This window comes from Maylandia zebra, linkage group LG2, assembly GCF_041146795.1.
Source record: "Maylandia zebra isolate NMK-2024a linkage group LG2, Mzebra_GT3a, whole genome shotgun sequence".
Lineage (NCBI taxonomy): Eukaryota > Metazoa > Chordata > Actinopteri > Cichliformes > Cichlidae > Maylandia > Maylandia zebra.
Window position 1 is genome coordinate 19868289 of NC_135168.1, and position 17971 is coordinate 19886259.

Sequence of the window (17971 nt, forward strand, 5' to 3'; positions counted from 1 at the left end):
CAAGTGGTGGCGCCTCCCTGAGGGATCCAATTTTTATCCATTCATGTACCAGCTACTGGCTTTTTGCTGTTATGTTCTCATATCGCGTGAGAGTTTATTTGCCAGGTGTCAGAAGTCTAATAATGAATAAAGTTCAGGATATGCTTAAAAACTCACCTCAGTATAGCCGTCATCAGAAGGAAGTGCGCTTCACTGACTCATCAACTTGTCTCAGGCTTTCCACAAAGTTTCACAGTTGACCTTAAAGTAAGATGCTGCAAGCTTACCTTGCAGTGTATTACTTTTTAAGGTCTAAAGACCTTAAAGTGCGCTATAGATTGAAGTGATTTGAACTGACAACAGGGCTAATTCAGCACTTCAAGTTAACATCAATAAAAGTTTTTAAATTTATTCTGATTTCCGTTTGTTTTCATTGCCTGTGCTATCTGTTATTTAGTTCAAATTGTGGGTAGATAATGCTGTGCTGTCATGTGACCTGTTCTCTCATGTGTGCCTTTCTCTTGTTTTGTATGTATTTCTCGTTTGTTATTTATTCCTATTTTATTCCTGCAATTGGTATGGAATTCATTTTTTAAAAAAATTGATCAGTGTTTTGAAATTAGATGTGATGAAGATGTGACCTTAATTTACAAAATCAACATCATGTTGGATTCAATGAGACATGAAACTAGTGCATGAAACAGGTCTCAGTAAATGTTCTCATAGACTGCAATACACTGCCCCCTGCTGGTCATTATAAAGTCTGCAGATGTCATTTGACATGAATGTCATATTTGTGAAACAAAATAAAGGACTCTGTAAAATAAATGAAAATCAAATATTTATATACAGAATATTTATGTACAAATGCTGAAAAAGACATTTGAACAAGATGCACACCCAGTAAAATTTAAAAAAAAAAAGAAAAGTCAGTTTTATCATGTGACTATCATGCTGTCATTTCTGCACAATGCACTTTACACCAGATCAAAATAAAACACTGTGAGGTCGTTCTAACCGGAAGCCCAGAGAGCGTCGACAATGCAGCACAATGCCCTGAAGCATCAGCATCAAAATATACTTCAAGTACCAAAAAGTACTCATTGTGCAGAATGCCCTATTTTTGAATAGCTGGACATTTTAATTACTTTATCACCAGCTGTGACTACAGCTGATAATCAACCATGTTTCATAGGGATGTGACTACATTTAGAAATGTCACGCATTTTTAGGTATAAAGCAAAAGATGCAATGAAATAAATAAGCTATCACATATTAATCCAAATGAATTCACTGAAATACATCTGCACATTTCTGCAGCCTGACTTATTACACATGTGAACACAGTACACATTTGTTTACTGCAAGCTTGTTTCAGAGATATGATGCAGTTAAATCTGTATGCGTCTGTTTCCTTGTAGTGTTAGTAGAGATGGTGAACCTGACACAATCCTGTGTTTGGTGTGAAGGAAACCAGTTAACAGCCGGTTTAGTGAAATTCTCTTGAACACATGGAAAACTCATCGTCGTCTCGAAGTGAGCAGCTGAAGCGTCCCGTGTGATCAGAGGTCCTCGTCGTCCTCGCTCACCACGACGTCGAGCTCTTTGTCTTTCCGTACGACGCTCTCGGTGATGAACTCCTTCTGCTGCTCCTCCAGCTCACGCAGCTCCGCCTGCAGGCGCTCCAGGTGGAGCACTCGCCGGTTCCTCAGCAGCCGGCTGGGGAATGGGTTCATGTCGTTGAAGGCGATGCTGGTCAGCTTCCTGCATGGACACACGCAGGTGGAAAGGACTCGATCACCAACACAGAGGAACTGGAAACTGATCAGCTTGAGTGTTTCTGTTTTATGCTGCTTGATACTTCAGGTACTGCAGTTTGAGCAGGAAATACTGGACTGACTGGACCACATGTATCCGAGAGCTGCAGATACTTAAAAATCTTTAAATCGTTGTTACTGTGATCAGGGAAATTTAAACTTCCATCCATCCATCCATCCATTCGCTACCGCTTATCCTTTTCAGGGTCGCAGGGGGCACTGGAGCCTATCCCAGCTGTCATAGGGCAAGAGGCGGGGTACACCCTGGACAGTTCGCCAGTCTGTCGTAGGGCTAACACACAAGGACAGACAACCATTCATACTCACATTCACTCGCAAATTTAAACTTCTCACAAAATTTCAGTAAAAAGGGTTTGAAGCTCAAAGATTCAACAGCTACATCCGCTACACTTCTGAGAGTGTAACAGCTCGTAGATTAAGGCGGGTGGAGGCGAGTGCGTACCTGGCATTGGAGACGGTCTTTGTGAAGAAGCGTAGGTACTGGTAGATCTCCACGCTGTCGTGAATCTTCAGGATGTCGTCCTCTTTGTATTTGAACAGAGCCAGAGTGTATCTGAAGATCACCTGCAGCACAGACACGCATTTCATAACAGGACACTCACGCCACACAATTAATTGGAAACTTTGAGGAGGTGAGTCATAAAATTACTCTTTCAGTTGTGGTGCAGTTGGGCCCTTTACTCATTACAGCTCTGATCGATTTCCAATAAGCCACTTGGTTCCTCAGTTGCCAGATAATATTAACTTACTTGGTAGTTGAGCTTTAAGTTTAAATTAAACTTTTGGGTTGGATCTACGTGGCTGAAGCTGTTGTCAGCATTTATCCCTGTGTGGTATATATTTCTGTGTCTGAACTGTGATTTTATTTCCTGAGACAAACGATGTAAAAGCTGTGCTGCATTTGTCACATTGCAGAAACAAGCCCAAAGCCATTGTCCCGCTCATCGTCTGGATTTACGCTGCTTGTGGTAGACTGTGAGGTCGTTACTAGAATGATCTGCTTTCCCACTCCTATTTCATGTCACATGACAGTTCCCCATGCTTAGTAAACAATGTCTTATTACTCCTAAAATGTAAATAAAGACATCTAAAGGTGAAAACAAAATCATTTTTGTTTCCATGGACACTACTGTGGTGCATTCAAGTGTTGTCTGCATTTCTGTCATGGTGTGTTCGGGTGTATGGTACCTTGGTACCCTCATACAGGAAGGCGTCCCACAGAGGCATCAGGATGTCGCTGGGCAGACTCTCCACAAAAACCACCAGGAACCAGTTGAAGGTGACCAGAGAGACGTCAATGTTGTGATCCTCAAAGTGAGATGCCAGGCGAGGAAGCTTCTCCGCCATGAAGTCCTTCAGCACGCGCTGGTCCGCCTGAGCACAAAGACTCACAGAGATCAGCCTCACTGATCACTAAAACAGATCACAGCAGGCAAGCAGGTGAGTGTGTCTGCTGACCTGAGAGGCCACCAGATTCTTGGTGTAGTAGTCCTGAGGCATGATGGCTTCCACCACTGCCACCAGACACCAGAAGGCGTCTTCGTCACTTTGGAGGACCAGCAGAGCGAGGGCCGCTAACCTGTGGACATTCATGGAAGGTGAGGTTCTGCCTGGAAGGCGGGTCCACATAAGAACTCAGATATAATATTTATATTTTTGTTCTAACCTGTTGAGTCCCTGGCAGCAGCCAATGGCAAGGTTGTGCCAGCCAGCAGGATGCTGCGGAGCTGCTGAAGGGCGGGGCTGGAGTCTGAAAGTAAGAGCTCGTTTAGACTCTATTCTGTGAACAGGCTTGCTCCCACGAATATGTGAATTCATCTGTAAAAGAGTTTAACTCTAATGCACCTGCTCCTCCTGCTCCCTGCTGCAGGGCGGCCTGTTGGACTACGAATGCCAGTGCGGAGCTAAGAAGATCAAAGAGGAGCTGTTGTTCTTGAACCTGCCAAAGTGAGTAACCTCAAATCGGTCCCCAAAGGCCTCAAACCACCACAGTTCAGTCGGTGTCAGTTTTGTTCATGTCATGTCCTCCTTGCGTCTTCCTTTGAGCCTCTCCTCTTTGTCTCATCTCTTTCAGTGTGCTGATCCTCCAGCTGAAGTGGTTTACGTTCACTCCATCGTTCACCGTGGAGAAGAAGAACAGCCCCATTGTTCTGACACAGCAGCTGGTGATCAGCCAGGACACAGCCTTTACTGAAGAGGTAAGGGAAAAGGCACACCGTTCATTTCAAGTATGGATGGAGCCCATTTCTAAGCTAACGGGTGGTGCCGCTGCCCTCTCCCAGTAAACTGCTCGCTATTTGTTGGTCAGCGTGATCAGTCGTTTGGGCTCCTCAGCTTACAGCGGTGAGTGGGTGCTTTCAGACACATGTGCTGAATGCAGGTCAGCTTTGAAAGTTTATGAGACCTTAATAAGTGCGCCTTCTCCTCTCAGGACATTACGTCTGTGACGGCGTTCACCAGATGAGCGGAAGAGACGACGTCACAGACAGCCGGCTCACGTACGATGACGAGTTGGTCTGCCAGACCACGTGTGAGTCTGTGTGTGAGCAGCGGCAGAGAACAGCTTACCTGCTATTCTATAAAAGACAGGTGACGTCTCCCAGCAAACAGTCAGCATGTCTGTGCAAATATTCAGTGTAACTTGTAGAAAAACCCTCACACTCAGTTTATTTGTGTTTTTCTTTTTCTATTTCTTACTTTCTTTGCCGCACTAGAAAGGCAGCAGAGTCGGGACTCAGATCTGCAGCAACACCTTCATTGTTATTGTTATTATTGTTGTTAGTACTCTTGTTGTTATGATTGATATTGTTACTGTTATGATCAGTTTTATTATTATTATTATCATTATTAATTTTTTAATACATTTGTTTATCTTTATTATTATTAGTAGTAATGTTGTTGTTTATGTTGTTATTGTTATTATTATTACTGGTATTTTTGACATTATTATTATTATTTTGTTGTTATTGTCATTATTAGTAGAAGTAGTATTAGTTATATCATTTTTATATCAGCCTGGAGTGAACAACATGAAAGCATGGATCCATCCTCCCTCACATTCACAATTCAGGCTGCTGGTGTAATCGTGCGGGGGATATTTTCCTGGTACACTTTGGGACCTTTAAATGCTACAGTCTGAGTATTGTTATGACCACAGTGTACCCTCTTCTGATGGCTGAAAGTAAAAGGGGGTCCAGTACCGGTTCCGGTACCAGGCCTACTGACAATTTAACATAATGTAAAATGGTAACATCGTAAACATAATGTTACAATTTAACATAATGTAAATGGTAACATTGTAAACAGAATGTTACCATTTAACATAATGTAAAATGGTAACATTGTAAACAGAATGTTACCATTTAACACAATGTAAAATGGTAACATTGTAAACAGAATGTTACCATTTAACACAAGGTAAAATGGTAACATTGTAAACAGAATGTTACCATTTAACACAAGGTAAAATGGTAACATTGTAAACAGAATGTTACCATTTAACATAATGTATAATGGTAACATTGTAAACAGAATGTTGCCATTTAACATTATGTTAAATATAACTAACGGATTTACTTTACCAAATGGACCATCCCGGCCTTGCCGTATTGGTCTATGTGATTCACCTTTGTTTTTATTGTTTATTTTATTTTCACTTGCTACACATAGGACAGACATGACTGGGGGAAAGAAAGGGGAGAAAGAAAGAGGGAAAGAAAAACAGCAGGGAAGAGGAATGGTGATAAAGGGCAAAAAACAAAAACCAACAAAACAAATAGACAAAAAATATATATATCAGTCACTTCAACTCAAAGAAGTCCAGACGCTTTTCTTTCCAAGCTCCTTTGACTGACTGTTAGGACAACTTATTTATTGCAAGCATGCAGTACAAGAATAACTCGATGTTTCTGACTTTGCATTACGAATTGTTTACCCACTGACAAACATTTCAAATGAAATTAAATTAAAAAACAATTTGCGGTAACCTGATTTTAATTCAAAAAGAATCATTAACAACACTTCTTGTAATGGTGTCAAAATCAGCCCAACTTTTATTTTCAAATGCAAAAAGTAAAAGAAAATGAGCCAACATACTGGACACATATAATTGTCAATATAATTGTTTATAAACAATTATACTGTCATCATTGTTACAGATATGGAAACTTTATTAACAATTTGTCCAAGTAAAAAAATGCCCTGCTAATTGTTGGGGTTTTCTCTCCTCTAGCCCTTTCCTTTAAGCTCTTCTTTACATCCCCCCACCTTTTCTTTTTTCTTAATAATATAACAATAAAAACAATTGGCTGCATTTTAAATGTGTCAGATCAATGTCTTTATTCAAGAATACAAGAAATGGTAATAGCTGCATGTGTGTTTGTGTGTGTGCATAATATGCATACTTTACTTGTTGGATCCAAATCCCACAAGGAATCAAATAAAACAAGAAGACAAACAAAAACAAAACAAAAATATATTTCTCTCCCTTCCCAGGTCAGGTTCACAAAAGCATTGCAGCTCTTTATTCCTCTTGTACAGCTCCAGAGTCTGTCAGCCAAAAAGAAACTACTGAGGTTCCAACACCCAGTGTTTCTGTAAACACATCATCATCATCATCATCAACTTTATTTATAAAGCACTTTAAAACAACCACAGCTGACACAAAGTGCTGTACATTGGAACTGTAAAATAAAATTACATGAGATATAAATAAAAAACAAATAAAAGAAGAGTGAAATCATTAATTAAATAACTACTGCATTAAAAAAGAAACTAAGTCTCACTGAGGTTAAAAGCCAAGGAATAAAAGTGGGTTTTAAGACGTGATTTAAAAGTGGACAGTGAAGGGGCCTCTCTAACATGCATGGGCAAATTATTCCATAATTTTGGAGCCACAATAGAGAAGGCCCTGTCCCCTCTGAGCTTCCTCCTGGATCTCGGTACCTCCAGGAGCAGCTGGTCAGCTGACCTGAGAGACCGACAGGGTATGTGGGGATGAAGAAGCTCAGAGAGGTAAGGCGGGGCAAGACTGTGTAGACATTTAAAAACAAACATAAGAATTTTAAAATTAACTCTAAAAGACACAGGCAGCCAGTGCAGAGAGGCCAGCACGGGGGTTATATGCTCTCTCTTTCGAGTTCCTGTTAGGAGTCGTGCAGCCGCATTTTGAACCAGCTGCAGACGTGAGAGCAATAACTGACTGACCCCCACATAAAGTGAGTTACAGTAGTCCAGGCGGGAAGAAATAAAAGCATGGATCACTGTTTCAAGGTGCTGCCTCGAAAGAAAAGATTTTAGTCTTGCCAGTCGCCTTAAATGATAAAAACTGGACTTCACCACTGCTCTGATTTGGTTGTCCAATTTAAAATCACTGTCCAACTTAAAACCAAGGTCAGTAACAACAGATTTAAAATAGACTTCCAGGGATCCTAAAACAACAGAGGAGGACTCACAGGGACCACTGGGTCCAAACACCAACACTTCTGTTTTCTTTTTATTAAAATTTAAAAAGTTTCGAGCCAACCAAGCTTTAATGTCATCTAGACATGTCAAGAGAGGTTTTATGGAGATGGCATCCTTGCGTTTTAGTGTCAAATAAATTTGGCAGTCATCGGCATAACAGTGAAATGAGATCCCATGCCTTCTAAGGATAGAACCCAGAGGCAGTAGATACAGAGAAAAGAGCAGTGGCCCTAAAATTGAGCCCTGTGGGACACCACATGACAGAGGAGCAGAAGACGATTCGTAACCGAGAAGGCTGACAGAGAAAGTTCTATCTGACAAATAAGACCTAAACCAATTGAGTGCAGTGCCACCAATACCCACTACATCATGTAATCGAGAAATTAAAATATTGTGGTCTACTGTGTCAAAGGCAGCAGTTAGGTCAAGCAAGACAAGAACAACATGGTTACCAGAATCACATGCCAGAAGGATGTCATTAAAAACCCTTAGTAATGCAGATTCTGTGCTGTGAAGGGTTTTAAAACCTGACTGAAAAACCTCAAAGATTCCATTTTCATCTAGAAAATCTTTCAGTTGACTAAAAACAATTTTCTCTAAAACCTTGGAGACTAAAGGCAGCTTGGAAATAGGCCTATAGTTCGCTAAAACTGTGTGATCAAGGCCAGGTTTCTTAAGCAGTGGCTGTACTACTGCATGTTTGAAATTTGCAGGAACCACACCAGAAGACAGACTGCTGTTAATAATGTCAAGGACATACTGTTGTATACTAGGAAAAATTTCTTTAAAGAATTGTGGAGGGACAGGATCCCGTGGGGAACCTGTGGGCTTAATATGGCGAACCACATCCTCTAAAGAGGAGAGCGTCACAAGCTCAAACTGAGTGAAAACAGCAGCGCAAGGGACAGAGACAGAGGGGTCAGAGTCAGGAGCTGTGATAAGAGCCCTGATGGTGACAACCTTTTCAATAAAAAAGTTCAGAAAATCATTGCAAATCTCAGGAGAAACTTCCAAACAGACATTCAAAGGAGTATTAAGAACAGTGTCAATGGTCCTAAATAACACACGTGGGTTATGACAGTTGGAAGAAATAATATTTGCAAAATATTCCCTTTTTGCCTCTTTAACAGTGTTCTGGTAGCGATGCCAGCAGTCTTTGAGAATTTGAAATGATACATGCAGTTTATCCTTTTTCCACCTCCGTTCTGCTCGACGACATTCCCTCTTAACAGCACGACTGCTCTCATTAAACCAAGGCTCAGGTTTAGCCTTAAGCTGCCTGGTTTTTAAAGGAGCCACAGAGTCCATGATTTTTTGACAGCAAGAATTAAACCAGGAATGTAGGTCTTCTGTGTCAGAGGAAACAAAGTCAGAAGGCCCGCCGAGCTGATTAAAAGCAGCAGAAAACTGCGCAGCAGTGGCGGGGTTAATAACCCGACAGCACCGAGTAGCAGCGCCAGGTTTAACTGCGGTATATGTCAAACCAACGTTGAATAACACAGGCATATGATCTGAGAGTGCACAGTCACAAATCTCCAAGTCAGTGACAGGCAGACCATATGACAGAACAAGGTCCAGTGTGTGTCCGTGCTCATGTGTAGGGCCACGTACGGACTGTACCAGGCTAAAAGAGTCAATAAGGCTTAAAAAGTCCTTTACCAGTGGCTTATCAGGACAGCATACATGTATATTAAAATCTCCAACAATAAGAACACTATCATAGTTGGGCATAATCCCAGCTAAAAAATCAGAAAAGTCGTTTATGAAGTTCTTATTGTATTTTGGGGGGCGATAGATGACAGCGCAGAAAATCGGGTTTGTACGACTCACCTCAAATGAGGTAAGTTCAAAGCTGGAGAACGAAGGCTGTAGAAAACACTGCTTACATTTAAAATCCTTTTTGTAAACAGTCACTGTGCCTCCACCTCTGCCTGACGTCCGTGGCGAGTTAAAATAGCAACAATCCACAGGTAAAAGTTCAGATAGAACACTGGACTCACCAACACTCAGCCACGTCTCAGTCACACACAGAAAATCCAGATCACGGGAACTGAAGAAGTCCCGAAGAATAAAAGTTTTGTTTAAAAGTGATCTGGCGTTCACCAGGCCAATCCTAGCTGGAGCTGGAGTTGGCGCTCGGGGTTCAGGAGGTCCAGAAACCCGCCGCAGCGATCTCAGATTCCGATAATGTTGACAGCGGAGGTTTAGCCTGGGAGGGCATGGGCAGCGAGGCCGAGGAGCATCATCATCAAAGCCGACCACAGGCACCAAACAGGTATCAACAGGATCCAGAAAACGCCGAGACGCAAACAGCCTTGGCAAGAATCCATGCACTGGTCGGAAAACAGCAGAATAATTCTTTAGGTAAACCTTTAGCTTCACCAGGCGACCGCTTCGTTTACCCCGGCGACGAGGACGCTTTCGCCGGGAAGGTAGCGTGGGAACCCGGTACAGGTAACCCGGGGTTTCCGATGCAAATGGGGGCAGGGGTTGCTGCCCACCAGCTCCAAAGGACACAATATTTTGGACCACAGGTTTGAGGTCCAATAGTGTCTGGCGATCATACCTCAGCAGAGACTTTGTTTCATGAATGACACAAATTAAAAATAACATAAACAGGAACAAACTTGGCAGTGACAGACGAGCAGCCACACACACCGGCGCCATCTTGCCAATCTTCAGTGTGAGGTTTCCCTCAGAAGCATGTAGAACAGGGGTGGGCAATTCCAGATGAAAATGAACAGTCATCCACATCTAAAAGATTTGTAGATTCGAGGGACCGGTATAATACATCTAGTACATCTTTGTTTAAACCTCAGAACACAAAAAGGGAACAAACCATTGTATACAGATTTAAAAGTGCGCAAAGCAACGAACAGTCACCCTCTGAAACAGCTGAGGTTATCACAACCATTGTTTCTGTAAATACACAGGAACAGTCACCCACCTCAAAAAGATTAGTATATTCAAGGGACCAGTGTATCTACTCTGGTCAAAAGAATCCATGCTTCGTACTGATGTCCACAATTCTTTTTTATTCCTCTCACAATCATGGAGCACCGTGAAAACTAGAAACGAGTAAAATAATATCAATAGCACATATGACATCCATCTCAGCCACTTATTTCTTTTCACAAGGTGCACAAGTGCTTAACAAATAACAGCATAATGTTTTTACCGTGTACGCCTTGTAAAACCAGTAGTAGAAAAGTTGTAGGTTCGTGCTCTTGTGGGGGAGACATATGTTATCCACCACCTCGATAGCTAGCCGAGAGTTCGAGGGTCACTAGAGCCGCCGAGAACGCATGAACTACTTACGGTAGGACGTTTTGCCAAAGTAAGACGTTTTGTCAGAACACCGAGTCCTCAGGAGGATGCAGCCCATGAATTTGGACACGATCTCAGATGCACTTCTGGTGTTGTCATGGCAACCCACACAAACATTTCAGCGTCAGCTACAATGAGGCGGAGCCCTTACTGAGACACTGAGCTCAGGTAGAGTGAAAGACAACATTTTTCCGCATCCAAAACAGCAGCGCTGTTCCTGTGACCTCTAGTAAAGCCTCTACTTGGGAAAAGGGAGTCTTTCATCAAAGCATCCTGCAGAAGTTGAATAAAAATATGCAAATGTTTAAATGATGCAACTTAATGAAGGCTGACAGCAGTTGTACTATTTTACATTGCAGCGAACAGGGGTGACCATTATTTTCAACGTTTTTCCAGCATTTTTCACATTGAAAGTGAAATAATATAAATAATGTGTCAATTAAATTGCGTTAATATTTAAAAATACAAAAACTACAGCTTTGTTCACAAGCCAATAAAAATGTACTTGGGCCAGTGGTAAATGAAAATAACACTTATTCAGCACCTGGTTGTTGCGGCTGCATCAGGACACCAGATGTTCAGCCTCCATCCTGTAGGCAGACTTATCCCCGTCTGAGAGGAGTCCAATAATGGTGGTGTCATCTGCAAGCTTAATTAATTTGACAGACTGGTGGTTGGAGGTGCGGCAGTTGGTGTACAGGGAGAAGGGCATAGAAGAAAGAACACAGCCCTGAGGGGAGCTCGTGCTGATGGTCCGGGAGTCCAAGACATTCTTCCCCAGCCTCACTGGTTGCTTCCTGTCCGTCAGGAAGTCAGTGATCCACCGGCAGATGGGATCAGGCACATTCATCTGGGAAAGCAATCCTTGAAGAAGGTCTGAAAGGATGGTGTTGAAGGTAGAGCTGAAGTCCACAAACAGGATCCTAGCATAGATTCTGCAGGACAAAGTGTAGGGCCATGTTGATGGCATCGTCTACAGACCTGTTGGCTCTGTATGCAAACTGCAGGGGGTCCAGGAGGGGGGCCGTGAGGGTCTTAAGATAGGAGAGAACCAGGCGCTCAAAAGACTTCCTGACCAGATGTCAGAGCCACAGGTCTGTAGTCTTTTCGTCCAGTGATCTTTGGCTTCTTGAAAGCTATATATGATATAAAAATTATATAAAAACTGTTAATCAGCAAAAGAAATGATATCATAGTTCTTATAAAGAAAGCCTCTATCAATCAAACACCAGCAGTGTAGCAATGTTGTTCACTTACACTGTATATAAAACACTGATTTTGGCTACATCCAGTTTTTACTGTATTATAAACATTTTTTACCATGAAGAGTAAAGTGTTTGGCATTTTTGTCATTGTTATTGAGCTCAGAGATCAGGCCCAGCCCAGTATCTACCTGGTTATGAGCAAGGAGCTGGAGGTGATAACTCAACAATAACCAGGCCATGCATGCATGGATGGATGCATGGATGGATCAGTTTGTAGGCTGTGTGTGGTCAGCAGCAGGCTGCTGGGTGTGGACCAAGAGGGAAAGCCCAGCATGTGAAACCCATCAGCAGAAGGCCAGAACAAAGGTGCACAGACAAACGCAGCCCAGACACTCAGGCAGGACGAGTAAAATAAATGGCAGCAAACACAGTATGATGTGGTAAAATGTGCTTTCTTTCACAAACAGATAGCACAAACAAGAATCACAAGAATCTCCTTTGTGGTTCTTGTTTTTCTTTTGAGTACATTAATAAAAAGTTGAAATAAAGTGGCAATAAAATTCATGCACTGAAGACCACACGAAACCCTAATTCACCCTACTACCTGTTGCCTTCACATTCCATTTGCATCCCTTGTCCACAGAATCAAAAATGACCCTTCTTCACTAAAGATCAAACATAAAGCAATTGCATTTTAAATGGAAGCCCATTTTGCATTAAGAAACACTATCAGCAATCAGAAATTGTGTATATCAGAGTTCTCTGTTTTTACTGTCCTGAAAACTGCATTAATTCAGTGGATGCGGTTAGGTTCAAAACAACGTAATATAAGAGGGCAACCAATTCAATCTAAGAGGGATCCAATTTTTATCCATTCATGTACCAGCTACTGGCTTTTTGCTGTTATGTTCTCATATCGCATGAGAGTTTATTTGCCAGGTGTCAGAAGTCTAATAATGAATAAAGTTCAGGATATGCTTAAAAACTCACCTCAGTATAGCCGTCATCAGAAGGAAGTGCGCTTCACTGACTCATCAACTTGTCTCAGGCTTTCCACAAAGTTTCACAGTTGACCTTAAAGTAAGATGCTGCAAGCTTACCTTGCAGTGTATTACTTTTCAAGGTCTAAAGACCTTAAAGTGCGCTATAGATTGAAGTGATTTGAACTGACAACAGGGCTAATTCAGCACTTCAAGTTAACATCAATAAAAGTTTTTAAATTTATTCTGATTTCCGTTTTTCATTGCCTGTGCTATCTGTTATTTAGTTCAAATTGTGGGTAGATAATGCTGTGCTGTCATGTGACCTGTTCTCTCATGTGTGCCTTTCTCTTGTTTTGTATGTATTTCTCGTTTGTTATTTATTCCTATTTTATTCCTGCAATTGGTATGGAATTATTATTTTTTTTTAAATTGATCAGTGTTTTGAAATTAGATGTGATGAACATGTGACCTTAATTTACAAAATCAACATCATGTTGGATTCAATGAGACATGAAACTAGTGCATGAAACAGGTCTCAGTAAATGTTTTCATAGACTGCAATACACTGCCCCCTGCTGGTCATTATAAAGTCTGCAGATGTCATTTGACATGAATGTCATATTTGTGAAACAAAATAAAGGACTCTGTAAAATAAATGAAAATCAAATATTTATATACAGAATATTTATGTACAAATGCTGAAAAAGACATTTGAACAAGATGCACACCCAGTAAAATTAAAAAAAAAAAAAAGAAAAGTCAGTTTTATCATGTGACTATCATGCTGTCATTTCTGCACAATGCACTTTACACCAGATCAAAATAAAACACTGTGAGGTCGTTCTAACCGGAAGCCCAGAGAGCTTCGACAATGCAGCACAATGCCCTGAAGCATCAGCATCAAAATATACTTCAAGTACCAAAAAGTACTCATTGTGCAGAATGCCCTATTTTTGAATAGCTGGACATTTCAGAATCAGAATCAGAAACTTTATTGTCATTGTCATGAGAACAACGAAATTAAGAATGGTCCCCGATCATTGCATCATCCCTAGCAATATCAAAATATAAATAAAACAATAAAATTCAATAAATAAAATAGATAGAATACTTAAAATACTAATAAGATATAACAGTAAAACATTCACATACATTCCCACACACATGCTTCAGACCGTGCATAGATTAACACAAGAGTGGCGTGATGGACATTTTTTTGTAGTATTCAGATGTGTTATTGCAGTTGGATAACAGCTGTGTTTGAGTCTATTAGTCCTTGCTCTGATTGCCCTGTACCGTCTGCCTGAGGGCAACAGTTCGAACAGGGAGTGGCCAGGATGTGAGGTGTCTTTTATGATGTTTTGGGCCTTTTTAAAACAGTGGGCGTTGTGTAGAACTTCCAGTGTGGGGAGAGGGCAGCCAGTGATCTTTTGGGCGGTGTTAATGATCCCTTGGAGTGCTTTCCTCTGAGCCCCTGTGCAGCTAGTGTACCAAATACATATGCAGTAAGTTAGAACACTCTCAATGGTGGCTCTGTAGAAGGACACCAGCAGTCTCTGTGTGATGTTATTCCTCCTGAGAATTCTCAGGAAGTACAGTCTCTGTTGGGCCTTTTTCAGCAGCTCGGAGGTGTTCACACTCCAGGAAAGGTTCTCCTCTATATTGACTCCCAGGAAGCGGAAGCTTGCCACCCTTTCTACACAGTCCCCATTTATGAATAGTGGTTGGATCTCTGCCTTTTTCCTTCTGAAGTCTATTATGAGTTCTTTGGTTTTTGAAGTGTTGAGGAGGAGGTTATTGGCCTTACACCATGACGTCAGCTGCTCCACCTCGTCTCTGTACGTAGACTCGTCTCCCTTGGAAATGAGCCCCACCACTGTGGTGTCATCTGCAAATTTCACAAAGATGTTGCTGTGGTGGCGAGGAGTGCAGTCGTGTGTGTAGAGAGAGTAGAGCAGTGGACTGAGCACACAGCCCTGGGGTGAGCCAGTGCTGAGACTCAGGGCTGAGGATGTGTGATGGCCAACTCTGACTCTCTGTCTACGGCCCGAGAGGAAGCTATTGATCCACATGCAGGTGCTGTATGGAAGCCCCAGGTCTTGTAGCTTGGCCACCAGTTTGTGTGGAAGGATGGTGTTAAAAGCTGAGCAGTAATCCACGAAGAGCATCCGCACATAGCTACCATGCTCTTCCAGGTGAGTTAATGCAGCATGGAGTGCTGTGGCTACAGCGTCTTCCGTGGATCGGTTTGCTCTGTAGGCAAACTGGTGTGGATCCAGGCTGCGGGGCAGGGCTGCTGTGATGTGTCTGCGGACCAGCTTCTCAAAGCATTTCATTACCACTGGGGTGAGTGCCACCGGTCTGTAGTCATTCAGGCCGGTGATGTGGGGCTTCTTAGGCAAGGGGACTATGGTGGAGGACTTCAGGCAGAGTGGGACAGTCGCCTGTGCGAGGGATTTGTTGAAAATCCTGGTGAAGATCCCAGCCAGCTGTCCTGCACAATCCCTCAATATTCGACCTGGCACACCATCAGGACCCGCCGCCTTCCTCGGGTTAACAGCCTGCAGCATGCGCCTCACCTCGTGCTCTTCCAGGGTGAGGGTGGTGCTGCTATGGGTGGCGTGTTGCTGCTGTGGCTCCAATACCTCCGGTACCCTGGTCTCAAAGCGGGCAAAGAAGATATTCAGCTCCTCTGCCAGCTCCAGGTCACCGTCCGCAGCTCCGAGATTGATCTTATAGTTGGTTAGGTGCTGGATGCCTTGCCACACCTGCCGGCTGGTATTACTCTTCAAATGGTCCTTTAATTACTTTATCACCAGCTGTGACTACAGCTGATAATCAACCATGTTTCATAGGGATGTGACTACATTTAGAAATGTCACGCATTTTTAGGTATAAAGCAAAAGATGCAATGAAATAAATAAGCTATCACATATTAATCCAAATGAATTCACTGAAATACATCTGCACATTTCTGCAGCCTGACTTATTACACACGTGAACACAGTACACATTTGTTTACTGCAAGCTTGTTTCAGAGATGTGATGCAGTTAAATCTGTATGCGTCTGTTTCCTTGTAGTGTTAGTAGAGATGGTGAACCTGACACAATCCTGTGTTTGGTGTGAAGGAAACCAGTTAACAGCCGGTTTAGTAAAATTCTCTTGAACTCATGGAAAACTCATCGTCGTCTCGAAGTGAGCAGCTGAAGCGTCCCGTGTGATCAGAGGTCCTCGTCATCCTCGCTCACCATGACGTCGAGCTCTTTGTCTTTCCGTACGACGCTCTCGGTGATGACCTCCTTGTGCTGCTCCTCCAGCTCACGCAGCTCCGCCTGCAGGCGCTCCAGGTGGAGCACTCGCCGGTTCCTCAGCAGCCGGCTGGGGAATGGGTTCATGTCGTTGAAGGCGATGCTGGTCAGCTTCCTGCATGGACACACGCAGGTGGAAAGGACTCGATCACCAACACAGAGGAACTGGAAACTGATCAGCTTGAGTGTTTCTGTTTTATGCTGCTTGATACTTCAGGTACTGCAGTTTGAGCAGGAAATACTGGACTGACTGGACCACATGTATCCGAGAGCTGCAGATACTTAAAAATCTTTAAATCGTTGTTACTGTGATCAGGGAAATTTAAACTTCTCACAAAATTTCAGTAAAAAGGGTTTGAAGCTCAAAGATTCAACAGCTACATCCGCTACACTTCTGAGAGTGTAACAGCTCGTAGATTAAGGCGGGTGGAGGCGAGTGCGTACCTGGCATTGGAGACGGTCTTTGTGAAGAAGCGTAGGTACTGGTAGATCTCCACGCTGTCGTGAATCTTCAGGATGTCGTCCTCTTTGTATTTGAACAGAGCCAGAGTGTATCTGAAGATCACCTGCAGCACAGACACGCATTTCATAACAGGACACTCACGCCACACAATTAATTGGAAACTTTGAGGAGGTGAGTCATAAAATTACTCTTTCAGTTGTGGTGCAGTTGGGCCCTTTACTCATTACAGCTCTGATCGATTTCCAATAAGCCACTTGGTTCCTCAGTTGCCAGATAATATTAACTTACTTGGTAGTTGAGCTTTAAGTTTAAATTAAACTTTTGGGTTGGATCTACGTGGCTGAAGCTGTTGTCAGCATTTATCCCTGTGTGGTATATATTTCTGTGTCTGAACTGTGATTTTATTTCCTGAGACAAACGATGTAAAAGCTGTGCTGCATTTGTCACATTGCAGAAACAAGCCCAAAGCCATTGTCCCGCTCATCGTCTGGATTTACGCTGCTTGTGGTAGACTGTGAGGTCGTTACTAGAATGATCTGCTTTCCCACTCCTATTTCATGTCACATGACAGTTCCCCATGCTTAGTAAACAATGTCTTATTACTCCTAAAATGTAAATAAAGACATCTAAAGGTGAAAACAAAATCATTTTTGTTTCCATGGACACTACTGTGGTGCATTCAAGTGTTGTCTGCATTTCTGTCATGGTGTGTTCGGGTGTATGGTACCTTGGTACCCTCATACAGGAAGGCGTCCCACAGAGGCATCAGGATGTCGCTGGGCAGACTCTCCACAAAAACCACCAGGAACCAGTTGAAGGTGACCAGAGAGACGTCAATGTTGTGATCCTCAAAGTGAGATGCCAGGCGAGGAAGCTTCTCCGCCATGAAGTCCTTCAGCACGCGCTGGTCCGCCTGAGCACAAAGACTCACAGAGATCAGCCTCACTGATCACTAAAACAGATCACAGCAGGCAAGCAGGTGAGTGTGTCTGCTGACCTGAGAGGCCAACCAGATTCTTGGTGTAGTAGTCCTGAGGCATGATGGCTTCCACCACTGCCACCAGACACCAGAAGGCGTCTTCGTCACTTTGGAGGACCAGCAGAGCGAGGGCCGCTAACCTGTGGACATTCATGGAAGGTGACGTTGTGTCTGGAAGGCGGGTCCACATAAGAACTCAGATATAATATTTATATTTTTGTTCTAACCTGTTGAGTCCCTGGCAGCAGCCAATGGCAAGGTTGTGCCAGCCAGCAGGATGCTGCGGAGCTGCTGAAGGGCGGGGCTGGAGTCTGAAAGTAAGAGCTTGTTTAGACTCTATTCTGTGAACAGGCTTGCTCCCACGAATATGTGAATTCATCTGTAAAAGAGTTTAACTCTAATGCACCTGTTCCTCCTGCTCCCTG

General features: G+C 42.8%; 2 protein-coding genes across 2 annotated transcripts; both read right to left on the reverse strand.

Moving 5' to 3' along the window:
* Nucleotides 1-1336: 1336 nt before the first annotated feature.
* On the reverse strand, nucleotides 1337-3560 carry LOC112431616 (TBC1 domain family member 2A-like). Its single transcript, XM_024800283.2, has 4 exons — nucleotides 3276-3560; nucleotides 3006-3191; nucleotides 2260-2381; nucleotides 1337-1743 (listed from the first exon to the last, which is right to left on the reverse strand). The coding sequence occupies exons 1-4, from the start codon at nucleotides 3444-3446 to the stop codon at nucleotides 1542-1544; spliced, it is 681 nt and encodes a 226-aa protein (XP_024656051.2). The 5' UTR covers nucleotides 3447-3560; the 3' UTR covers nucleotides 1337-1541.
* A 9887-nt stretch (nucleotides 3561-13447) lies between these two features.
* Nucleotides 13448-17551, reverse strand: LOC143421077 (TBC1 domain family member 2A-like). Its single transcript, XM_076889990.1, has 3 exons — nucleotides 17295-17551; nucleotides 16549-16670; nucleotides 13448-16219 (listed from the first exon to the last, which is right to left on the reverse strand). Exons 1-3 carry the CDS (start codon nucleotides 17451-17453, stop codon nucleotides 16018-16020), a joined length of 483 nt encoding a protein of 160 aa, XP_076746105.1. The 5' UTR covers nucleotides 17454-17551; the 3' UTR covers nucleotides 13448-16017.
* Nucleotides 17552-17971: the final 420 nt, after the last annotated feature.

Coding starts and splice junctions, on each gene's coding strand:
- LOC112431616 (XM_024800283.2), bottom strand. CDS start 3,446: ATGTGGACCCGCCTTCCAGGCAGAACCTCACCTTCCATGAATGTCCAC. Junction 3,192..3,275: donor AGAATCTGGTGGCCTCTCAG/GTCAGCAGACAC, acceptor CTTTGTGCTCAG/GCGGACCAGCGCGTGCTGAA. Junction 2,382..3,005: donor TCCTGTATGAGGGTACCAAG/GTACCATACACC, acceptor TCTGTGCTGCAG/GTGATCTTCAGATACACTCT.
- LOC143421077 (XM_076889990.1), bottom strand. CDS start 17,453: ATGGCGGAGAAGCTTCCTCGCCTGGCATCTCACTTTGAGGATCACAAC. Junction 16,671..17,294: donor TCCTGTATGAGGGTACCAAG/GTACCATACACC, acceptor TCTGTGCTGCAG/GTGATCTTCAGATACACTCT. Junction 16,220..16,548: donor AAGACCGTCTCCAATGCCAG/GTACGCACTCGC, acceptor GTGTCCATGCAG/GAAGCTGACCAGCATCGCCT.